This window comes from Cricetulus griseus, chromosome X (assembly GCF_003668045.3).
Source record: "Cricetulus griseus strain 17A/GY chromosome X, alternate assembly CriGri-PICRH-1.0, whole genome shotgun sequence".
Classification (NCBI taxonomy): domain Eukaryota; kingdom Metazoa; phylum Chordata; class Mammalia; order Rodentia; family Cricetidae; genus Cricetulus; species Cricetulus griseus.
In genome coordinates, this window is record NC_048604.1 from 102,111,295 (window position 1) to 102,135,499 (window position 24,205).

Below are 24,205 nucleotides of genomic sequence, written 5' to 3' on the forward strand. Positions count from 1 at the left end.
GTAAAGGGTAAAAACACACACAGAACAAGTTTGGAAGATGGTTTAAAGTCCCAAGAGTTTTCTGGGCTTTTTCAGCAGGTACTTCTTGGTAGAGGCAATTACACAGAATTTCTCTGTGCCATTAGATGTTATGGGCAATACAGTCCCAAAGGAAGAGAAAAGAACAATAGGCAGCCTGGGAGGGCTGCCCAGAGCTCCTCCTGTAGCCAACAAGAACACTCTGTCTAGGTCCAGAGATTATGTGTGGCACATGGCTTTCTATGACATTCAGACACCACCTGGCTTTCTACCTCCTTAAGTGAAGAAAAAAATAGAAGTACCTTCCTCCATCTCAAATCATGGTTGGTGCCCTTACAGTCCCAGCCACTGGAAAATGGTAGCACTTGGCTAAGAAATGAAGTACACTACCGGGCTCTGGTCATTTCTTATTTCTCCCACTGAGTCCTCATTGCCCTCACCCAGCAAGCAGTTTCCCAGCACCAAGCTAAGCTGAGTTCCCCGAGGGAAGAAGTCAATTGTTAGAATTTTCTAGAATGCAAATGGGACACCTTGAATGACAGGTTAACAGATTAACAGATTCTGGATGAGAGAACCAAATTGTTCCCTCACTATAGTTTGAGTCACACTGACTACACAGATCCATCAGAAGTCATGGTTGGCGGGTGGCGTCAGGTAGCTCACAGGTGAAGGTGCTTGCTATGCAAGCCTGAGCTGGACCCACATAAAGGTAGAAGGAGAAAACTGACTCCACAAAGGTACCCTCTAACCTACACACACACACACACACACACACACAGAGAGAGAGAGAGAGAGAAAGAGAGAGAGAGAGAGAGAGAGAGAGAGAGAGAGATTAAAATAAAGGAAGTCACCAGGTACAGGTGGCATATTACCTTTCATCCCAGCACTCATGAGGCAGAGGCAGGAGGATCTCCGTGAGTTCAAGGCCAGCCTGGTCTACACAGTGAGTTCCAGTACAGCCAGTGCTACAAAGAGAAAACCAATCTTGAAAAACCAAAAAAGGACCCCTCCTCCCAAAAGCACAAAATTAAAAAAAAATAAATAAAAGAAAGGAAGTCACGGCTCCAGAACAATGCATGGGTCTTGGCCTCCTTAAAGGCAGTTCAGGCTACATACCTATACAATAGTAGCCATGTATCAGACTTGCTAATAACAGTGTGAGGAGTGGATACTGTTTCCTGGCACAGTCAGCCTTAGGCTTTCTTTTAATCTCTGGAGCAGTGGTTCTCAACCTATGGGTTGTGGCCCCTTGGGGGCTCAAATGACCCTTTCATAGGGGTCACTAAGACCATCCTGCATATCAGATATTTATAATATGATTCATAACTATAGCAAAATTACAGTTATGAAGCAGCCACAAAAATAATTTATGGTTAAAGTCACCACAACATAAGGGTCACAGTATTAGGAAGGTTGAGAACCACTGCTCTAGAATGTCCTGTTGGAAGTGATCAATGATATTCCTATCTACACTATGTCAAAGCTTAACCAAGCCAGCAAAATGTTCACCCCATCCATCAATGACTTCATTTAATATCCATTGGTGTAACTAGGAATGCTGGTGCCTGATTTGGGACTGTTGAACTTCAGAGTTATCAGAGAATACACTGCTGCTTTTTTTTTAACCATTTTTTTCTTTGAATTAGAAACAAGATTGTTTTACATGTCAATCCCAGTTCCCTCTACCTCCCCTCCTCCCCTGCCACCCCCAACTAAAACCCTACCTATCATATACCCGTTCAGCTTCCCAGGGAGGGTGAGGCCATCCATAGGGGGTCATCAGAGTCTGTGATATCCTTTGGGATAGGGCCTAGGCCCTCCCCCATGTGTCTAGGCTCAGGAAGTATCCCTCTATGTGGAATGGGCTCCCAAAGTCCATTCCTATGCTAGGGATAAGTACTGACCTACTACAAGAGGCCCCATGGATTTCCGAGGTCTCCTCACTGACACCCACGTTAATAGGGTCTGGATCAGTCCCATGCTGGTTTCCCAGCTATCAGTCTGGGGACCAAGAGTTCCCCCTTGTTCAGGTCAGCTTACACTGCTGCTTTTTAAAGCTATTCCCATTTGTAGTCATTTATTGCAGGGGTGCTAAGAAATAAAACACTGCTATGGTTGCTTCTCTTCTCTAACAGTAAGGGTCAGTTTCCTGACCTGTACTCGTTGTCCTGCAAACTTCATCATATCCTCCCCTATTGATGATGGTCTTGTTAGCAGCTAAGTTTGGAAAAGCATGGGATACATGTTCAAAATGGCCCCATATGGAAAAATGTATCTAAATGTCTAACAACAGGGGAACTGATAGATAGCGGGTCACAACTGAAGCTCTGAAAAACAAAGCCACTTGGGGTGAGAGAAGGTGGGATAAGTTGATTTGGTTGGTAAATGTGCTTGTCAGCAAATCTGATGACATGTGTTCACTCAATCCCTGGGACTCATATGTTGGAGGAGACAAATAATGCCCACAAGTTGTCTTGACCTTCACATGTGCACCCAAATACCCAAACACACCCAAACTCATCCCCACACTAAATGTAAAAAACTGCAACAAACAAAGTCATTGGTGTTGTAAGAAACACTTAGAGCTCTTATTGCTGGCACAGTGGATGGTGGCAGTGCTGGCTGTCAGGGGACAGAGGCCAAAGGACCAACATATTTCTTGAAATGCAAGGGGAAAGTGGCAGGCAGGGCTAATTTATCATAAATTAGGAATAAAAGCAAGAAGAGACATTAGCAAATGCCACTTGAGAAAATGTTACCATGTATCAGTTATATCAACAACAACCACCAAATGTGTCTCAATATTTGTATCTCTGAAAGAAGAATCTGGAGTTCCAACAAATGCCTCCCACCCCAAATAGACAGGACCCTTGTAAGGAAAAAAATTACTGAAGAAGATACAATGCAACATTATCTCCTAAGCCAAACACAAAATATAAAACCTATATGAAATGAACTTAATTTAAATTAATCATACTGACAAACACCTTGGCAGTTAGTTTCATTTCTGTTGCTGTTGTAAAACACGCTGAAAAAGACAACTTAAAGGAGAAAGGGTTTAATTGCTTCCTAATTCTAGGATACTGTCCACCATTCTGGGAAACTCGAGGGGGAACTGACTTCAAAGAGCTACTCACATTTACAGTCAGGAACAGAGAGAATGAATGTATGAATTACTACATTCAGCTCATTTTTCTTTCATTCAACCCAGAACCTAAGCCAAAGGCATGGTGCTGCCTCTTCCACACTGGGTCTTGTGACATGATTTAATGTAACCAAAGACATGCCCACAGAGGAACCTGACCTAGATGATCCCTCATTAGGATTTTCTTCTCAGGTGATTCTAGGTTGTGTTAAGTGGACAAATAAAATAAACCGTCTCAGTGAGCAACTTCCTACAAGAGTGGGTTTTTATAAAAAGAATAAAGCTGCTCCATTCCCATTCTTTTATCCTTGCTCGCACATATCTCTTCTCCATATTGCTAGTTCCTTTCTCTGCCATATTGTGAACACCTGCTGGGATGCCAGAGTCGAGCTATTTGGATTTTCCAGCCTCACTAAATAAACCCTTTATTTTATAAGTCACTCAGCACAGATCTTTACTTAAACTAACATAAAACTGACTATAAAACTAAGCAGTACTCTAATGCAAAGTGCGGCTTGTAGACCAAAACTAACTTGCTACATGCTTGGGTCCTGTTTATAAGCTATTAAGTTTCTTTTGCATTTTTAAATGATTGGGGGAGAAATGAAAATAATGTTTCAGGGCATATAAAATAGAAAGTGACACGTGTCTATAAATAAATCTGAATTCTGATTTATTTTACAGTTTCACACATGCGTGCTTTACAGACTGATCAGTCTCACCTAGAAGCTACCCCACCATCTCTGTCTACCCTCCTCCTCCCTATATCTGTCATTTATATATTGTCCTCTAGCTCTGCTTTTGAGGGACACAGTTGAGTAGCTGTAAGAAAAACCAGTCATTTATAGAAAACCTTGGCTAACTCTTTCTACCCATATATGGTAAATCACGTCTTAAGTGTTGAATGGAATTCTTCATATCACATTTTAGTGAAATACTGAGTGACTAGCTATGTTCAGCACAGACTCTGGAAATCATTCCTGAAGATGTTGTTATTAAAATTCAAGGAGTACAAGGATTCATGCTTATACAGGTTATCATTTTATTTTGTTTTTTTTTTTTTAAATCCATGGGAATCTTGTGTGCTTTTCTGAAAGTCATCCCTACCATGAAGTGAATGATATTGTCTCTCCAAATTCATACTGGCCTACAAGTTTGGAATGGGATCTCTCTGTAGAAAGGTCTTTGCAGATGCTATTAATGTAAAGATATGGAGATAAGGTCATTTTGGATAAGAGTGGCCCCAAATGCAATTATAGTGTCCTTATAAAGGATAGAAGTAGAGACTGGAGGAGAAGCCATGGCATAGAAGACAGAGGCAGAAAGTATGTAGCCACAATGAAGGAATGCCAGGAGCTGGTCAAAGTGGGGAAGATTCTACCCTAGGGTCTTAGAGGAAGCTGGATGAAATTGTGGTGGATTGAAGACCTCTAAAAAGATATGTCCTTGTCCTGACCTCCAGAACCTGTTAATGCCACTTGGATGTAGCATTCTTGCAGATATAATTAGAAAAGGAACATAAGATGATATCATCCTGGATGAGGATGGCCTTGAATTCAGTGACAGTGTCACACATAGAGAGAAGTGTCTTGAAGACAAAGAAAGAGACTGAAGCCAAGAGAAGCCTGAATGTCTGGGAGTTGGAGGAGGCCCTGGAACAAGCATGGCATTGACACACCTTGACCTCAGACATCTGGTCTGTGAACTTCTAAAGAATAATTTCCTGCTCTGTAAATCTGCCCAGTTCATGGTAATTTGTGATAGTACCCCAACCAACCAAGATAGGCTCCTTCAATATTTGCTTCAATTTCAACTTTTCTGATGTGTCATAAAGGGTAAGAACAACTGTTTTTTTCTTCAGCTTCTCCTGGAAACTTATGGCTCCTCCGCTAATGGGAATTTTGCTAAAATAATAAGCAATATTAATGCTGTCCTCTTTACAAGGTTAAAAAGAGAGAGAAGATTGATTTTAATTAATTTGGGGGGCACTGTGGATTCACATGCAGTTGGAAGTAACAATGCAGACACGCTATGGCCCCTTGTCTTACAACAGAAACCACTTGCAAGAACACAATATTGAAACTGGAGTCCTCACCTTGATGAAAAGCTGTGAGATAATTTGGATGGTCTTCAGTTCACCTGTATTCATTGAGGTGTGTGTGTGTGTGTGTGTGTGTGTGTGTGTGTGTGTGTGTGTGTATGTAAATGTGTATATTTAGCTCTATCCATCACCTTACAAAACTCCATCACGAGAAGGATAATGGTATTTGAATACCTTTGAATACATACATTGCCTGTGTTGATACATGTGGTGGGGTCAATGACAGATCTGAAATAGACAAGGTGAGGGCACATATTTACATGATTATTGAACAGGAAAGCCAATAATTCTGGGTAGCCTAATGAAGGCAGTATGTAAGGAAACTGTGGTGAGCACAGCAGGATTCTAGGGCAAGACACACCTCGCCTACCTTGTCCTTTTTATCTTGCCGGGCATACGGGAAACAGGGTATCACAGCAGTTACCCTGGATGAGGATGCGATCTTGCATGCGTTGATCATGATGAGTAGCTCCATCAGGTTGTCATTAATTTCCCCGCAGCCACTCTGGATGATATAGACATCTTCCCCTCTCACACTTTCACCAATCTCAACACTACAAAAGAACAATGCCATATTAGCTTTCTTTGCTTGCTGTTGTTCAGAAACACTCTGGAAAAGTGATTTAAGGAGGGGGTGCTTATTTTGGCTCACAGTTCAAGGTATATCCCATTCTGCTGGGAAGTTAAAATGGAGGGACCTCTAAGCAGCTGTTCACACTGTACTTTCAATCAGAAAGCAGAAAGTACAAATTTATGCTGCTTTTCTGCTTCTTTCCCACTTCCAGAGTCTGGGGACCAGCCTGGGGGATGGTGCTATGCACAGTGGGTGAGCATTTCTGCCTCAGTTAACACAATTAAGACAATTTCCCACAAGCTGGCTCACAGACCCATCTCCCAGGTGATCTTGGATTCTGTCAAGTTGACAACTAACAATCAGCTATCACAGCACTGGTTAATATCAAGGTCTTAAAGACTTTCTGAGACTATCTCCAACTTCAGCAATCGAGCAGGTCCAATCCTGGGACTCAGCACAGAGTCACAATCCTAACTGTTACATATGATATGGCATGAACACAGAACAAAATCAGCAAAGGGAAAAGTACACAAGGGAATCCAGGTGTGAACTTCCAGGCATTCTCCCCCAGGGGAGTCACAGTAGTCCAGTTCAAAGTGTCCAGTGGGAAGAGCTACCTACTAGGGTAGATGTAGAGACTTAGGGCATAGAATTTTTATTGGAAGCTGGTCAATGTAGTCACCCACTGCCTAGTGCATACCAAAATGCTAGCTTTGCACCAGGTGGGCGGGAGCTCAGTGTAAGCCACATTGTTTCCTGGCTGTTAATAGTTCACACAAAACAAGCCAATTCTTACCAAAGAATGGTGTGGGAATCCCTGTTAGAGCTAAGTTTCCATAGGCCAGAAAAGAGCTTACCTTGCAAGGAACCTTTCTAAGTTTCAGGCCTTCTCTGATAATTCCTTGTGGTGATTTTTCTATTATTATTAAGCATGGATATTGTCTTAAAAATTCAAATCACAGGGAGATGGTCAGTTGGTAATGTGCACAAGCATAGAGGACCCGAGTTTGGCATTCCAGAACCAACATTTTAAAAAAAGCCAAGTACAGTGGCACACACATGGATAACCCCAGATCTGGGAGAGCAAATACAGTAGATCCTTGGAATTCATTGGCCGGCCAGCCATCCAGCCGAATAAATGAGCTCCAGGTTCAGTGAGAGTCCTATCTCACAAAGTAGAGAAAGACATCTGATACTCTGGAGGCATGTATACAAAACACACACACACACACACACACACACACACACACACACACACACAGAGAGAGAGAGAGAGAGACACAATCAAATCATGATCAAAATATGGTAGTTCCACCTATAATCCCAGTTCTTGGGAGGCTGAATGAAGAGGATTCCTGAATTCCAGGCCAGCCTGGACTACAGAGAAATAGTGCTCTCTCTCTCTCTCTCTCTCTCTCTCTCTCTCTCTCTCTCTCTCTCTCTCTCTCTCTCTTCTCACACACACACACACACACACACACACACACACACACACACACATTCTGTAAGGCTTATAACAGTTAAACAGCCAGGAGACAACCAGTTTCAATATTAGATGTCTTTTTAGAGAGAGATTTATTTTCAAGTCTCCAGCTACCATTCAAGATTTGAGTCTTGATTTTTCATTAGGCACCAGGTATTGACTTCTTAGTATAGAAGATGAGGATTTAACATCTCTTCCTCTCTTCTCCATCACACAGATGAATGCTTCCCACCTCACCATCATGTCAATACAGAACAGTATTCAAGCTAAAGATTGACTGCTACATTTGAACTCTGTCCATGATGATCAGAGCTGAGTTGTGAAGTAAAATAAAACCAATGTTCATGTTCATATTTTTCTTTCATGCACAAGTTTCAAGTTTCAGTGTGTGTGTGTGTGTGTGTGTGTGTGTGTGTGTGTGTGTGTGTGTGTGTGTTTGTGTGTTTTACCTTAGGCTTTCTCTGGTGAATTTTCTATTTACTATATATTCACTTCCCACTTCCCACACCCCAGTAACAATTTCAATCTCCCAGTGTCAGTCTTCAAGTCCATCTCCACTTTTCCATTCTGAAAATATCCTACTCACAGCTGGATGACATGAATGGCCCAGCTGCCATAGGGATTCTTGACACCTCTTTGCAGCTCTCCATTGGTCATTTTCTGTATCTGTTTATGGCATACTTCCTTGTTTTGCTAGTTGTCATCCTGTAGCTCCTGGAGAGTTAGTAATAGCCAACATTTTGAAAACCATGTGTCTAAAAATGTCTGGACTTAAAGTTACAGAACCTGGGGTATTTAGCATTGGAAAGTCAGTCCATCCATGTTATCTGGCTGCCAAACAGAGTAGGAAAACATCATATCATATACTCTGGCACATCCTTCACAGAGTATCAGAGAACAAAGAATTAGATCAGCTCTGATAGAACTCTTGTTTTAAAATGGCAATCCTGTTCCAATAGTCGGAACGATTTGATATATTTGGAACATTGTGCTTCTGTGTAACTTCTTATCTTGAGATAGGATACAGAAAACTGGGGCTATGAATGGAGTTCAGTGGTAGAGTATTTGCATAAACAATCACGAAACCCTGGGTTCCATCCCGAATACTAGAAAAATGAATACAGAAAACTTCACTGTGTCTACCTGAATACAGCTACTTAAAAATACATCATCAGAATCTGGTGTAGTGGCACACACTTAGAGTCCCAGGCAAGATGACTCTGAACTCCTCTTGCTCTTTCCTCCATCTTCTAAGTGCTAGAATTTAGGCATGTGCCACCATGCTGGGCTCTGAAAATGAGTTTTGATATTTGACCACTCTCCTGCATAAGGCTCTCTGTTATGGACATTAAGAGTATACTATAAACACAAGATGAAAGGAACAGAAAGAGACTGAAATCTGTCTCGTTATTTTGAGTGCTAAAGAATGAACACAATTCTTCGGCCAATGAGGTAGCTTAGTAGACAAAAACAGATACAGCACAAGTCTGACAACTTGTGTTCACTCCCTGGAATCCACATAAGAAGCTGGATGTTCCAACTATTGGATTAACACAATTACATCAAATATAGGGCTAATTTAATCTGGAATGCATCTGCAACCAAAGAACTCCTACATAGAGGTCTGAGGCTTGGACCAGATAGACACTTCCAAGCTTGGGGCCCAGCAAGTCTGGACAATGCAGCAGGAAAGAAACACCCAAAAGCTCGTGGGCTAGCCTGGGGTACATAGCATGACAGAAAGAAGAAAAATCCTACCTCTACAAGTGCAAGGAGAGAACTGATTCTTCAGAGTTGTTCTCTGCCATCCACATGTGTCATAGCATTTATGGGCACATACATACACACAAATAATTTAAAATGTAACATAATTACATCAAGGATAGGGCTGATTTAATTTGGAAGGCAAGTATTATATAGCTCAGGGACTGACAAAATGCAGCCCCCATAAGAGTGGTTTGGTAGTCCCAGTAATAAATACCCCCAAAGACATCGATACCCTAATCCTTTGCATATGTTAGATTATATGGCAAGGGATATGTATATGCAGATGGAATCAAGCATGCTAACGAGCTTATCTTAAAACTGAAGGGTCACGGTGGTGGTGGGGCACACCTTTAATCCCAGCACTCGGGGGGGGGGGCAGAGGCAGAGGCAGAGAGGCAGAGGCAGAGAGGCAGAGGCAGAGAGGCAGAGAGAGAGGCAGAGAGGCAGAGAGGCAGAGAGGCAGAGGCAGAGAGAGAGGCAGAGAGGCAGAGGCAGAGAGGCAGAGGCAGAGGCAGAGACAGAGGCAGAGACAGAGGCAGGTGCATCTCTGTGATTTCAAGGCCAGCCTAGTTTACAGAGCAAGTTCCAGGACAGGCTCCAAAGCTACACCGAGAAACGCTGTTTCCAACCCACACTTACCCCCCAAAACCCAGAAAGATCACACTTGACTATTTAAATTTGTTCCATGTGATCACAGCTGACCTTCAAATTGGAAGAGGAAGACTATAAGAGTAGAAAGAGATGTGATGAGTAAAGTAAATCAGAGAGAGCCTCTGTTTCGGAAGGTCTCAAGATCCCAGGGCTGAGGGGTATATAGAAAATTGAAAGGGGACTGGCACTTAGCTTGATAGAGTGCTTGCCCAATATGCATGAAGCCTTGAGTTTGGTCCCCACCAGTAGGTAAAACCAGATATGGTGACACACACCTGTCATCCTAGTATTTGGGAAGTGGAGAAAAGAGGATCAAAAGTCCAAAGACATCATCAGCCCTGTTCACCTATGCAAACTTGTAGTGTATAGACATGTAAGGCACAGCAGTAACAGGGATAACATGTGGCTGGCAATGCCTAAAATATTTACGATCTGGCTCTTTACAGAAAGTTTCCCAACTCCTGGTCTTGTGACTGTTTATCCCCACAAGATCACATTCTTTGGCCTGCCTTTCCTCACCAAGGAACTGCAATCCTCCTGTGACTAGCAGTCCAGGGGAGCACAGAAAACACCATGGCAACATTTCTTCCAAAGCCAGTTCTGCTTCTACTTAGAAAGAAGACATCCCCACTGCAATCTGTAGTAAAGGTCTCTAATGGGTTGCATGGATCAGCTCAAGGACAAAAGATCCTCTGACAAGAAGACTGAAGCAATGCTGAATGGCTGGGGTAATTTAAAAGATGGCTGACCATTTTTTAAAGACTCTATTGTGGCATAGGATCTAAGTCTCTTTCCTAGACCTTCCCTCGACCTAACAGGGTTTTGACCAATACAATATTACAGAAGTGATGGCATGCCAGCTTCTAAGGCTAGGACTTTATAGACTGGTACTTAACTACTTCCTGTGTTTTGAAACTTAACCTCTTGGAACATGGCTTCTGGGCTAGAAGCGAACTCAAGCAGCCCCATGGAGTGGTTCTTAGCCAAACATCCAGGCAACAGCCAGCCAAACACAGCAGCAAGGCCTCATTACCCACCCTAGGTGCCACCAGTAGGGACAGAAACAAACCTACCTTGCTCTGACCTGCACAAATTTCACGTCTGGGAGCCAAATAAACAGATTGCTTTAAGTCATTGAGTTCTGGGTGATCTGTTCAATGGCAGTAACCAGAATACTGGGTCCCATGGTTCAGGTAAGGACCCTATAGCAAGAAATTAACCAGGATAAAATACTACAAGAGACCTGGGATACCATTATGAACAGTGTCCTCCAGGTCATGGAGGGTTCTCTGGGGTCAGAAGAGAAGCTGGGTTACACTTCTCCCTGCAAAATGGAAACAATGTGGAGATGAGAAGGTGAAAGTGGAAGTGTGCTTGTCTCATTATGTAGCATTTAAGAAAACTCGGAACTGAGGTGCTGAGGCCCAGGACACAGCATCCGGACTTCTGCTCCTCACTCAGCAAGAGGCACTGAGGAAACAGTACCTTATATAAATTGAATCCATTTTCTCTTGCTTTTGCCCTTTGTTTTCTCATCTCTACAGCTAAACAGGAACACTCACTTGGAAGACTGTGTGTAAAAATCAACCTCGGTCACTGTGTAGACCATGAGAAAGAACAGTTAGCACATTAACCTTCTAAAATCTTTTTTTTTTTTTTTGGTTTTTTGAGTCAGGGTTTCTCCTTGGCTTTGGAGGCTGTCCTGGAACTAGCTCTTGTAGACCAAGCTGGTGTCGAACTCACAGAGATCCACCTGCCTCTGCCTCCCGAGTGCTGGGATTAAAGGCGTGCGCCACCAACGCCTGGTTCCTTCTAAATTCTTATAGAGGACAGAAACATAAAATGTAGCTAGGTATTGTATATGTCTGCAATCCCAGCACTTGGGAGGTGAAGGCAGGAGGACCATGAATTCAAGGCTGGACTTACCAACACAGTGAGCTCTGGACCAGGCTAGGCTACATGAGACCTTGACACAAAGAGAGCAAAAAGCAAAAAAAAAAAAAAACAAAACAAAACAAAACAAAACAACAACAACAAAACAACCACAACAAATAAAAGAAAAACCCAGCCCAACTAACAAAACACAAGAAACATAACACAGAGCTGAGGAGTCTTGGACACCTTATGATTTCTAATGGTCAAACCTGGTTAAAAGAGAGCCAAACTAAATAAAAACAAGTCTGCTTTCTATTTCAAATAAATGTATGAACAATTGCATTTGAACATCCCAGTGAGTTTCACCCAACAGCCCATATAGGACTTGTAGCAGAAATCCAATACTAACCCAGCAAGGCACTCATCTGGAGTAGCCGTGCTCACCAGCAAAGAATCGTGCTGCACTGAGATAACAAGGAAGAGTAGCCTTACTTACTTTCAAAACCTACTCCCTCCATCCAGAAATGTCTCCTTTATTTACATGACAACACCTTCTGAACAAAGACGCTTATTCTACTAGTGTTCTCAGAGCTGCTGAAACTTGGCCAGGACTGACAAAATCCTGCAATATTCAAACCTAGCTCCATTCTTCTCCAAAGTCCCAGAAACCTCCATATATTAAACTCTACAAAGGGAGCTGTGGATGTAGCTCAGTAGTTGAGTCTTCCTGCCTAGCATGCACAAGGACCTGGGATCCATCCTCAATACTGAGAACAAACAAACAAAGGCAAAGTGACCTTTATATGTTTAACTAAGCTGATCTCAATCCCCCTATGCAGCCAAGGATGCTTTTGAATCCCTGCTTCTCTTGATTCTTCCAAGCAAGTGCTGGGATTGTAGTGTATGCTACAACATCCTGTTTTGATATAGTACAAGGGACCAAATCCAGGGCTTCATGCATGTTTGGCAAGCAACTCTGCCAACTGAGCTATATCCCCAACCCCAAAGGAACATTCTTAGCCTGAGTTGTCTACACAGTAATAACATCTGCCATCTGCTCCTCCTATTATCATCCAAGGTGTGTAACTGGAGTTTACCACCTAGAAAAGGTCACATGTGAAGCACACAGCCTTTAGAAAAAGATTATCTTTGCCATCGATATTAGCCTGACTCTTAGCTGGGTCTGGTCCCACAGATACCTGTAATTCTAATACTTGGGAGTAGGGGCAGGGGTCTGAGAGTGTGAGGCCTGCCGGAGGCTACACATGAATTCACCACGCTCCTAGATACTATAGACAAACCCAGTCTCAGAAAACCAAAATAAAACAACAACAAAAAATGTCCCCAACTTCACAAAATCTCGATTGACTTAAAGTCGTCAAGATTTTCTTTCTTCTGGAAACATCAAAGTTTTAGATTTGACATTTCTGTCTATGATCCATTTAATTAATTTTTTGTAAATATGGAGAATGGTGTGTGTGTATTTTTTTTCTGTAAACTTTTGGAACCCTAACCTTGCCAAACATAAAATGTAGAATTGTTATCTTTCACTGTGCACTGCATAGTTGGTTACCTGGGTTAAACAGAATGAGGAAAAGAAATTGGTCTCCCTTGGGACAAGGAGTACCCCAGTCCACTTTTGGAGGAGGGCTACTGCCTGCCTGGTTGCACTGAATACTGGTGACCACCTCTTGCTCACGTGTGAAATGGGTGGAATTTTTCCCAAACTAGGGTCTGGCGGCTGGCTGTAAGCAGTTGAGCTCCATAAACACAAAGAAGCTATTAGTTCGCGACATTTGATGCAGTAAAGTTAAAGGAAGCCCAGGGGCGCCCAACACGTGCGTCCTGCGTTCACAGGCTCTTTCCAACTCTCACACAAACCCACCCTTCTGGATAAGGCAGTGCTCAACACACAGGCTGCTCGGGAAAGTCACCTGAGCAGCTGGCAGCACTCTGATCGCCGGCGGCTGGAAGTTCGAAAGTTCCCCAGGTAAACCCAGTGCCCCGGACCTGTGCAGAAGTTTTTCGACCAAGCTCAAGTCTGGGGCTTCGCCTGACAGAGTCGGAAACTGGGGCGGGCGGATCCACAGATGTCTCCCTGCCCCCACCATTCCCGGCACCGATGTGATGCCCACAGGCTGCGCCCACTCTTTCAGACACGCTGTGACTGCACCGATGTCGCCCTTCCGGACTGAGTACACCAGGCGCAAAAGAGGGGCTTGGGGTGCCTAGGGGGTCGACAGGTCGCCGAAGTCAGGGTGCTGGAGGCCGGGCCACCAGAGGGACAACAGCGCGCAGAGACTCCAGGGTGACGGGGGGGGGGGGTTCCCTTGCTGGACTTCTTTCTCCCTGGGCGCAGCCGCGGTGGCTCTGAAGCCGCCGCGTTGCTGCTGTCCCGCCCCGGAAGGGTGAGCGCAGCGCCCTCGGAGGTGGCCCGGGCATGCGATGGCTCCTGCCTCAGCCCCGATGTGACTCCCACCTGGTCTCCTGGTTGCTGAACTTCTTGGTAACCACCTTGCCCAGCTCCAGGCCCAGGCGATCGGCCACGCGCTGCGACAGGTCCTGGTGAGAGCTGCCGCTGAAGAGCACGATGTTGGGCATGGTGATGTGCGGGGATTGAGGGGCACGCTGCAAAAGAGAAAGCGACAGCGACGCAGACTGCTGCTACTGCTGCTACTGCCTCTGGCGCTGGCGCTGCTGTTGCTGCGGCGGTGCCCGCGGTTGCTGGTGGAGCGGGAAAACGCGGCGGCGGGACCTAGGGGAGGGGAGGAGCTGGGGGAGGAGCCAGAGAGAGAGAGAGGAGGAGGAGGAGGAGCAGCGGACTAGTTGCTGGAGGGTGTTGGGAAGCGGCTTCTGCCCACGCAGGCTGGGCAGCAGGTTGTGAAGTTCTGGGTGGCCCAGAATTACCCAGGTGCGATTGTTTTGGAGGGGAACGCGATGTACTTCACTTTACCTCTCTGACTTGCTTTCAAGTGGGGACATCAACGAATCAGATGGAGTGGGCACAGAGAACGAGCGATTGCGGCAAGGGGCCATAGGGGTGTCTCGCCTTTCAACCCGGAAGCTCAGAACCCAGAGGTTATACTTAGGGTTCAAGTGCACCCAGCGTCCATGTGGGAGAGACCCACACAGCGGCCTGAATTTGCACCTGAGAGTGAAGCGTGTTTCACTTTGTGTGACGGTGTACACTACCTTTGAAGCTGGACTAGGCAAAAGAGTTTCCCACCAACGAGAATTCCCTTTCTCATTAATTTAGACGTGTATTTTGAAAAATTATCTCAAATACTACTTTGTTTTCGATTTTCCATTAATAGCTGAAAATTCGTTTTCTTCCATATTATATAAATGCCTACGCAAAATCTTCTGTTTTGCCTCTTGGTCCACGAAGCCTGAAAATTTTAGCGTCTGGTTCCTAATAGTTAAGTGTGTTGCTCCTTGAAGGAACCATTAATGTGAGCCACCATTTGAGCCCTAAGCTCAAGTGCAAGGGGGGAAAACCTGTTTTCAGGTGGCCCATTGACTCCACCCAATGGGCTTGGAGTCCTCATTTTATGTAGATAGGCTGGTGCTCTGGCTCCCTTCACAACACTCTGTCTCTTGGGCTCTATTAATGTCTACAGAGAATTGACTTGTCATCCACAGCCAAGGCCATTTGCAGCTGAATTGTAGCCCACTCTAAAGGTACTTCCTGTGTTACTGTGATTAGGGAGATTGTTCATATCCTTGGATATTTAAAATCTGGATCCTTTCTAGTACTTTGCAAATTGGATGTAAACCATAGTGATGCAGACCTTTAATCTCAGCATTCTGGAGGCAGATACAGGTGGATCTCTGTGAGTTCAAGGCCAGTCTGCTCTGTTTGTCAAAACCCAAGCAAACTGGATTTATAAAAGTGTTTCTTTTGAAACTCCAATGACCTGCTTACCTGCCCCTTTTCATTCTGTTTACAAAGGTGTGTATCTCCTATTGCACTTTTTAAGCCAAGGTGATGATGTAAGTAAGCTCATCAATTGGGAGTTTAAGATGCCGATCAAAAATCCCAGGCCAGCCTGTGGTACCTAGTGAGACATTGTCTCAAAAACAACTGAAGCAGCAACAATCTACCTACTGTGGGTTTTAAGCTACACCTAGTCACGTGCTGCATAAAGATTCAGATGACAGACCATATCATTAAGATTATATTATTTAATGATGTTATAGCTGTCTTGGTTCATTTATGTATACTCTATAATGCTTACAATGCTTACCGGAGCATGAATTCACCTCATGATGTATTTCACAAAACATTCCACATGGTGAGTGGCATATGACTTTATCCATAATTAAATTTGCATAATAAATTACCATAGAGATGAAATTTATACTCATACCCAACCATATGTCTAAAAATTTTATTGAATGAATCTGTTAACATAATTATACCTAAACTCACCTAATAAAATTTACTACCAGCAAAGTTACTGTAATTTTTCTGTCCTTAAATATTTGTCTCATGGATAGAATTTATTAATCATGACATTTCTCTAAATATATGCATGCTCTTATCAGGGGGAAAAGTAGTTTCTGATCAGTGTGGGGGTCCTAGGATTCTTTGATAACCAAACTGGTGGAGCACAAAAAAATGTTAATTCATAGATGAGATTCTAGAAGTTCAGATTAAATTGTGACCTTGATAGTAGCGTGAGATGAATTATCTGTATTGGTATGACAAGGAAAATGCTTGTTGAGGGACTATGCTTGAGTATTGGGTGTACAAGGGCAAACTGTGCTTCCAATTGATGAGGATACTATTAAGAGTCAAAAATTATCCCAAGAAGCAGGCTGTGCCCAGAGCTATCACTGAGAAATGTACAGGCTTAAGAGAACACTAGATTTTGTGTGAACACTTTCTCTCCCAAGCACCTTTGTCTTTGATCCACAGGAGGCAGGTTGTGGGAAAACCTTGATCTACAACTGTCTCTCAGCTTCAGCACAACCGAAAGACTGGCTGATTCTTTGTTATGGTGCTCTCCTGTATGTATAGGATCAGGAGCATTCCCCACCCCCAGTCTCAACCCATGAGAAACCAGTAGCCCCTCTCCACCTGTTGTGACAACCAAAGTGTCTCCAGACACAATTAAATATCTCCTGGCAGGGCAAAATGACTCCAGGTTGAGAACAAGTTGTCTGAGTGAGCCCCTCGTCCATTCCTCCTCTATGCGGCCTTTTCCTGGTGGCCATTCAGACGTCCTCACAATGTAACTTCAGAGTTGCAAGAAGGAGTCTTCCAAAAAGACAAACCTCAATGACAAATGAATAAAAGAATACATGAATGGAAATGTAATGACATTCATCTTGTACTCCACCAACACATTAATTAAAAATAAGATAAGCCTTGTGAGCAAAGATTAACACTCTGCTTGTATCTTGCTTGCTAATATCCTGCTGCCCAAAGCAAGTCATATGGTCAAGATCAGAGTCAATGTGGCATGAATGAATGAAAGAGTTGCACATTTGGTCTACCAAAGTTCTGCCCCTGGGAACTTCATTCCTGAATGGGGAGAGGGGCTCGAGGAAAGCATAGACTGTGTTCACTGTTTAAATTCAGAAACAAAGACTACACACTCTGTGCATACGGGTTTTCAGTCCTTACTCATATTACATAATGATCAGTATTTTAAGATCAACATATTCATGGGAAAATTGAAATAGTGAAAATTTCCATTGTTAATATGTGACTGCACTTATGAATGAGGAAAAGTGAAATGGGTTAAAGAATCAAACGTTAAAACTTGAGGACAGGTTTATCTTGTATTTTCTACTTAATCTATCTGATTTCTTTTTATGTAGTTAGTTTTCTGCATGTTTGCTGAATGAATTTATTTCTCACCTGGGACCAATATATGGAATAAATATCTCAAAGTTGCATGGATATTCAAAAGTAGCAAAGGAATCAGAATGTGAGTGTTCCAGAACATTCTTTTTCAATTTAGAACAGGGTTGCCCCAAGTGCATATACTACAAGCATCATAGATAATTCACATTTTGAGAATAGCACAAAGGAACTGGTGCAGTCATTTTAATAATACACATTATTTAATACAAAATAGTCAAATTAGTATACTGCAACATCTAATCAACATGAAGGGATTAATGAGATGTTCATTGTCTTGTAGGTTGCAGTCATTCAAACTGTGATGTTTGTTTTATATCTATAAATTACTCATTGCCACTTGGAATGTGTCTTCCACATCGGAAATGCTGGACAGCAAGAGATGACTAGTGGCTGCTGCCTTTCAGTTATAGTTTCAAAGAATACTCAAAGCCAAGGTCCCATGACAAGTCAATTCTCTTAGAAAATAATGCAGATATAATGATAAAACACTGAGGTTTATCTACAAAGACTTTTCAAAATAACCTAAGTGGGCACTGGGAAGATGGCCAAGTTAGTAAGAGAGCTTTCTGAGTATGCTTGAAGACATGAGTTTAGATCTCCAGCACAGCAGGTAAAGGGCAGGTAAAAACCTAATGTAGCCACCTGTCATAGTTCTGGGGCTTGGATGAGTAGACAAGAGGCACTCTTGGGATTGTTGGTTGCCACTCAAGCTCCAGGCTCAGAGACATTGTCTCAAGGGGAGAAAGAGGAAGTGACAGACCAAGACACCTTAAGTCCTCCTCTGTATACATACATGCACACCACATATGAGCACTTGCACACACACTCTGCATACCTTGCCCCTGCATATCCTAAAGTGGTTTCAACTTTATTCCTCTATTAGTGACATTTTCATTTGGAATTCAGTGGGTTTTTTGTTTTAATTTCTATGTGTTTACTTTTTAGTTACTAATTACAAATTTTTTTCCCAATGGAGTTGATGCCAAATTTTCCTCCAGTTTCTTCAGATATTCACTCATTCCATCTATTCTTTAGTTAGAATCTATAAAAAAGATAAGACCATTGATGGGGGAAGTGCTTCTGTGTATGTGTTTGTCTTATTGGATGATAAAGTACTGTTTGGCCAATGAGGCAGCAAGTTAGGTGGGACTATGAGTTAAGGAGGATTCTGGGAAATGTAGTAAAGAAGTGGTGATCCACAGGAAGTGACATGGTTGGGAGAGTCATATATAAACAAGGGCAAGAAGGAAGTGGGCCCTTCTCTCTTCTTCCAGAGTCACCATGTGATCCCAGGATGAGGACGCCAATGGAAGGCATCCTAAATAAGATAAGTCTTATAAAATATATAGATTTATGATAATTAAGACTGAGCTAACAGATGAGAAATCCTAGTCATTGGCCAAGCAGCATTTGTACCTAATAGAAGTCTCTGTGTATTATTTGGGGCCCTAACGCAGCGAGCAGAACTCAAGTGAGTGGCGGAAAGATTTATCGTAACAGACTATCAAACCATACACATTCCTCCCAAGTAGATAAAAGACGTCAATGGAAGAGGTCAAATTATTTGAAAGCCTTGAAAGAAGACCTGTACAAGTCTTCATGACAATGGCTCGAGCAATGATTTCTTTGACATGGCATGACAATTATAAGCAGCTGCCACTACAAAAATGTATAAATTGGAAATCGAAACTGAAATAAAGAAGAAATTGTACTGCAAATGATTGCGTCAAGGAAGTAAAAGAGAACTCAAAGAGTGATAAAATGCTTACAAATCCTGTATGTCATGAGGAATTTATATCTAGACTATGGTATGGAAAAATGATCACAACTCAAAAACAAAACAAAAAAAAACTCAGTTTAAAAGTGGGCAAAGGAGCCTGCAAATGGATTTTTACAAAAGCTTTGTTCATTTGTTTCTACTTGGTAAAACTCAGAAACATCTAAGATAGTCTTCAGTAGGTGGAAGGCTAAGTAAATTATGATATGTCTAGGTGATGGAATACCATCTGTGGATAAAAGAAAATAGATCATTAAACCAGGAAAAAACGTGGATAACAGAGTTGAGGATGCAGTGAAGTTGGTGAAGTGCTTGTCTGTCAAGCATGGAGCCCTGAGTTCCATCCCCAATATCACACAACAGGCATACCTATAGTCCCAACACTTGGGAGATGGAGGCAAGAGGATCAGAAGTTCACTGCCTGGTTTGGTTATGTTGTGAGACAGAGATGACCATGGAATTCATGAGGCACTGTATTGAAAAATTAGTCAAGGATGAAACTCAAATGCATATTACCAAGTGAATATCATCAATCTGCATGACAGTCTCACAAAGACAAAACTATAACTACAGTAAGAGAAAATCAGTATCTTCCTAGGGTTTGAGGGAAAGGAAGGATGAAGAAACAGAGGAAAATTTTAAGGTGGGAAAACTTACAGTGGATATGTGTCTTTGTATATTTGTTAAATTCACAGATGGTACCACCTCAAGACTTGATTCTAGCATCAACTCTGACCATGATATGCTACAGAAGTTCATGAACTATAGTGTGGAGTATTGAGTGTGATGAAAGCTGTGTGTATGTGAGGGGTCTACCTTTTTACTTCATTTTGGTGCAGGCATAAAACTTATCTAAAACTCAGCACTATTAAACAATGGGAAAATACATAGGCAAAAAACCCTGCAAACGACTACTAAGCTACCCAGTAGGGTAGCAATAATCAAAAAGACAGTTAATCTCATATGTTGGTGAGCATGTGGAACTACTTAAACACTGCTATACAGCTTGCAGGGATGCTAAAAGGTTCATTTACTTTGGAAAACAGCCTTGCTGCTCCGTCAGCATTGAGCACAGAGTTACTGTATGATCCAGCAAGCCAGCAATCCCACTTACTGGGATATGCCTAGAATAATTGAAAGCAGGCACTCTCACACTTTACATGAATATTCTACACGGCATGATTCAAATACAAAAAAGAGGAAAGCAACAAGTGACCACCATGAGCATATAAATGAAATATCATGTAACCATTTGTGAGAGTCTGAATGAATTTGCCCCCATAATCTCATACAGAGTGGCACTGTTAGGAGGTGTGGCTTTCTTGGAATGGGTATGGCCTTCTTGGAGGAAGTGTGTCATTGTGGGGGTGGGCTTTGAGCTTTCCTATTCTCAGGATACCACCCTGTGTCTCAGTTGACTTCCTGTTGCCTGCAAGATGTAACACTCTCAGCTCAACACCATGTCTGCTTGTGTGCTGCCATGCTTCCCATTATAATGATAAGGTACTAAACCTCTAAAACTGTAAGCAAGCCACCCCAATTAAATGTTTTCCTTTATAAGACTTGCTGTGGTAATGGTGTGTATTCACAACAATAGAAACTCTAATCAAGACACCATTCAATAGACTATTATTCAGCAATAAACATAAATGAAAAGCTAGACAGATGACAGTGAAGGGTTTGCTGAGTAAGCATGAGGACCAAAGTTCGAATCAGCCTGTATTTCCATCACTTGGTAGATGAAGATGTGACACACACACATTAATCATGGTGCCAACTTTGCAAATGGGCTAACAGCCATTAAATTTTATATTTTAGTTTGGTAAATTGGATAGCAAATCAACTGTATCTCAGTAAAGTTGTTAAAATCAAAGATACTGTGGTAGTTTGAATGAGAACAGTTCCCATAAGCTTATATGTTTGAATACATGGTCCCCAGTTGTTAGAAGTGTTTAGGAGAGATCAAGAGTTATGGCCTTGTATGTCTCTCTTAGAGGCCTCTTTGTTTCCTAGCTTCTCTGGGGTTGTAGATTATAGGCTGATTATCCTTTGCTCTATGTCTAATATCCACTTATGAGTGAGTACATACCATGTTTGTCTTCCTGTATCTGGGTTTCCTCACTCAGGATGGCTTCTTCAGAGAAGCTAGGAAAAAAGAAGGACCCTAAGAGAGACATACATAGACACAGACTTTGATGATCCCACAAGGGAGGCCTCACCCTCCCTGAGGAGTGGATGGGGGGTTGGTGGGCGGAATGGGAGGAGGGGAGGGAGAGGGTACTGGGATTGGTATGTAAAATAAGATTGTTTTAAATTTAAATAAAAATTAATTAAAAAAGCATTATAGCCTTTGAGGAAGTGTTTCACTAGGGAACACCCACATCATTTCCTGTTAGTGCTCTCTGCCTTGTACTGTGCTTGTGGATCAAGATGTAAGCTCTCAGCTAGTAAGTCTTTGCCATGCCTACCCACCCACCTGCCTGCTGCTATACTCCCAGCCATGATAGTCATGAACTCTAATTCTGTAGAACCATGTACTCCCAATCAAACTATTTCATCTATAAGTTGCCATGGTCCATGGTTGAAGCATCTTATCACAGAAATAGAAAAGTAACTAAGACAGAATAAACATTATTTTTGTCACCAACACCATGATCACACAGACAGTACAACACATAAAACTCTCCTGCAGTTACAGACAGTTAAATCCATTGTTGGTTTTCATGCGGTGACAACCAGTTTCTTTCCATTGCGAAGCTTACTTTGAACTACCACTCCCCCACCCCAGAAGAGCAAACTTTCTAATCCTGCCATTCCTTCCTATCTGCAGGTATTAGCTGGAATTGCTTAGTAAGGTGCTTCCCTTTCTCTTCTGGTGACAGTTGATTACCCTAATATTTGGTTTGGATTAGAAAAGCCCAATGTAGGTTTACTTTTTAACCCAGCACAGTTTATATACTATCTTTAAAGGATTCTGCTTTCTTTGGAAGTCTGGTTGATTCAAGTTCTGTGGCAGGAATGGATGGCATGTGAACCAGGATATATTTCATTAGGTATCTCAAAGAAAGGAATAGATTAAAAGGATGAAAATGCCAGTTTGTGTCAGTTACTATGATTCAAAAGTGAGCAAAAATCAATTCAATTGTATACATGTATGAAATTTTCAATGAATAAAGAAATTAAATTATAACTGCTTAAAACATACCCAATATATAAAAACTGGTAAGGCCAAAATGAAGTCCCTCAAATAAAAATCTGAAAAAACTAAGTGAAAATTTTCATTAGATTCCAGTGATATCTATTTTTGTTACATTCAAAGTAACTGATTTTCATGAAAATTGTTCATTAAAGTATAAGTTTCCTTGAGAGGCAAGGTGAAGGTAGAATGACACCAATATCTCTGGTTATTCCATGAAATCTGACGGTATTAATGAGACTATCATTTTCATGTGAGCTGTGTCAGGCACTTCTGGAAATGAGGTCAAATACAAGGAGTTTGGTGGCCTCTTTTGGCTGTGGATAGCTGGATACAGGATGACAGTATGCATAATTCACACAGAGGAGGAATGGAGGCAAGACAAGTAGCATAGAATTTCACAACCTGCATAGAGAGGGAAGTGTAAGCAGCATGTGTAACAGCCAAGGTAGAAGGTTCTTGCAGGGAGTCTCTCAGCAGTTCTTGTGTCTGAAGTTTGGTCCCTAGCATGGTGATGTTGGGAGACTGTGGAAACATGAAGAGGCAGAGCCTTGTGGTTGGTCATTGCAGCAATGCTCTGGGAAGAAGACAGTAACTCTTGAGAGACCCTGAGTTGGTTCTAAGGAAAAAGCTATACAATGAAGCAAAGCCATCAAACAAAAAGGCTCTTTGCTTTCCTGCCACATGGGCTCACTTTAATATAATGCCATCTGCCATTAACTTAGTGCAGACGACCTGATTAAAATCTAACTTTATTGTGAGACAAATGTAGAGAGAAGTGGAGGGTCTAAGGTAAGTGAGGATCACAATAGACAAGATGCTTCCAATCTTTTCTAGGATAAAGTGGATTTTAAGAGAAGGAACAATTACGTTGTGCATGTATTTATCTTTTATTAGAGGGCTAACTTTCAAACAGACTTATGAGATCAGAGAGCTCTGTGTTGTGGCTCTCTGTCTCCTCCATCACTTCATGTAAGTACAATCAACAGAAGCAATTTGACATCATTGAGTTAAAAAAAAAAACCCACGGGGATTTCTCATTCCTTATGACAGTGGACTCAGCTTCTAAATAATCCTTGTAATTCAACGTGTGTGTGTGTGTGTGTGTGTGTGTGTGTGTGTGTGTGTGTGTGTGTGTGTGTGTGTGTATGTGTGTATGTGTGTGTGTTGTGTTCTATATGGATGCTCATTGGATGCATGTGTGTGCACATGTGCATGGAAGCCAGAGGTCAAGCATGAGTGTTTCACTTTTTTTCTTTTCTGAGACAGTCTTTTACTGACCTGGGCCTCGATAATTAGATGAATAGCTTGAGTTAGCCCACCACGGATGGGTAGGGGTCCACCTGTCTCAGCTTCCCAGTCCCCACACCTGGCTTCTTTCTATGAGTTCTGAGGTTAGAAGTCAGGTCCTTGTGCCTGAATCCCAAGCACTTTACCTACTGAGACATCTCCCCAGCCCTCAATGATGCAGTGTGGATGAAGACTGTCCCATAAGCCAAGCAATTCTGGAAAGTGTTTCAACATACTGTTTGCCCTCCCCTTTTACTGCCTCCTCCCAAGTTTTGGTGATGGAACCTAGGGCTTCATGTGTGCTAGACAAGTGCTCCACTAGCAAACTATCCACACTGCCAGTGAGCTCTGGCTTCTAAATTTTTGCTACATAACAGTCTCTTTGATGTCATCAAAGCCCATCACTTAATCCTGATAACTTAGATGTTTATGTCCCTAGCTACACCTTTTCTC

The 24,205-nt window shown here is 42.4% G+C and overlaps 1 protein-coding gene across 5 annotated transcripts in view; it reads right to left on the minus strand.

Annotated features, from left to right (window-relative positions):
* The window catches only part of Prps2 (phosphoribosyl pyrophosphate synthetase 2), a 37,891-nt gene extending 23,513 nt beyond the window's left edge, over nucleotides 1-14,378 (minus strand). The window contains exons 1-2 of one of the 5 annotated variants that reach the window (XM_035449801.1): nucleotides 14,094-14,378; nucleotides 5,635-5,818 (exon numbers count right to left, since the gene is read on the minus strand). In XM_035449801.1, the coding sequence (XP_035305692.1) occupies nucleotides 5,635-5,818; nucleotides 14,094-14,215 (306 nt within the window). In that variant the 5' untranslated portion in view covers nucleotides 14,216-14,378. Of the gene's footprint in view, nucleotides 1-5,625; nucleotides 5,819-13,548; nucleotides 13,858-14,093 lie in introns of those variants that run through there. The other 4 variants (XM_027431828.2, XM_027431829.2, XM_027431830.2 and 1 more) reach the window with 4 other exon arrangements.
* Between the last annotated feature and the right edge of the window lie 9,827 nt (nucleotides 14,379-24,205).